The following is a 1,508-nucleotide window of genomic DNA, read 5'->3' on the forward strand; positions in this document are numbered from 1 at the left end:
GTGATGGTATGCATAACCATATGACATGTCCCTTTTTTTTTTCTTTTACTCTCATTCTCTTATATCGCTGATCTGAGATCATCTGTTTGTTGTTGAATTACGCTCATCATGCGTTTCTAGGGAAGATTCAGCTGACCAAATATGGGGAAAGCATCAGCAAAATTTCTTTTGACGAGCTAAGTAAGTCATCAGTTTATTTAGGTAAAAAAAAAGAGACTATCTTCTGCAATATTTGTTTGTTTTTGTAATTTGTTGGAGCAATAATCAATAGAATAATTATATGAGAGAATAATTTGGTCATCTTTCTGGTTTTGTATACAGGTGATGATTACATGACGGTGCAGAGGAAAAGAAACAAATCTTTGAGTTCCAATACTTCTGCCAATTCGTGTCAATGTATTTGAGGTACTTGCTCAATAACATAAAAGCATAAAAGTTGACTGAACAGAGTTGTTCAACTAATTGTAAACAACAAAAAGTTGACTAAAAACAGAGTAAATAAGGAACACACAATATACAATAACAGAAATCTAAACCAATCCATAGTTGGACATTGTTTGATTGCTTTCTCCTCAAACTTTTTTCATGTGCAGAGGTTGTAAGTTGACTTTCTTGGAGTTCTTCTGGTTGCTTTGATTTTCTTCTTCGAGATTCTTCAGGTAGGTTCTAAATGCCTACACAAACAAAAACTTATTTTTTTGTCAACAACAGAAATAATTAAATGCTTAAGTTTCATTGCCAAAAGTTTATTCTAATATTTTTGTCTTTCAATGTTTTGCAAACAAATTTGTTTAAAAGTCAGAACACTACCTCTCTAACGAGTTCAGGTGCTTTTACTTATTTGTTTGTTTCGGCCGAAGGTATGCATGAACCAATCTGGTTTGTAGCAAACCAATATGTATCCAATCGTCAATCCAAAGGCAATACCAGGTCCGAATCCTATTGCAGCTGCTATCCAACTGAACATCTCTCTGTCTTCTTCCTCTGACTCTGGCGGTTCATGTTGTTGTGGTGCTGGTGCATGCATATCTACACAAATTTCTTCAAGTGAAGAGCCATAAAGTCCAGGGTTGTCCTTGAAAGAAGAGCAGTTTTGCCTACGAAACTGAGTTCCCCCTGGTACTAGACCTCCAAGCTGGTTGTGAGAGAAGTTCATGTAGGCAAGGAAAGAGAGGTTCCCTAGTTCTTGTGGAATTTCTCCTGAAAGCTTGTTTTGAGAAACGTCCAGTGACTCGAGCTCTCTTAGATTCCCCATAGATGATGGGATGTGGCCGGTGAAAGTATTGCTTGAGAAGTTAAGAACATGAAGCTCTTTCAATAGACCGATGGATCTTGGAATCTCTCCTTCAAATTTGTTTTCAGAAAAGTCGAGAGCTGTGTAGATTTTTAGGATACGTACCAGCTCCATCACTAAGCCTTTATTCATCAAAACCACTGAATCATGGTAATATCGAAAAGAGTCTCCCATGTATTTTTCTTGAGACCGATCCTCGTTTGCCTTAAGTGAT

At 36.9% G+C, this 1,508-nt stretch overlaps 1 protein-coding gene across 1 annotated transcript in view; it reads right to left on the bottom strand.

Moving 5' to 3' along the window:
* Positions 1-515: 515 nt before the first annotated feature.
* The window catches only part of LOC110229850 (receptor-like protein 12), a 3,250-nt gene continuing 2,257 nt past the window's right edge, over positions 516-1,508 (bottom strand). Inside the window, exons 2-3 of the mRNA XM_021030891.1 lie at positions 811-1,504; positions 516-674 (exon numbers count right to left, since the gene is read on the bottom strand). Of these exons, the coding sequence (XP_020886550.1) occupies positions 824-1,504 (681 nt within the window). The 3' untranslated portion in view covers positions 516-674; positions 811-823. The remainder of the gene's footprint in view (positions 675-810; positions 1,505-1,508) is intronic.

Source organism: Arabidopsis lyrata (genome assembly GCF_000004255.2).
Source record: "Arabidopsis lyrata subsp. lyrata unplaced genomic scaffold ARALYscaffold_3, whole genome shotgun sequence".
Classification (NCBI taxonomy): Eukaryota; Viridiplantae; Streptophyta; class Magnoliopsida; order Brassicales; family Brassicaceae; genus Arabidopsis; species Arabidopsis lyrata.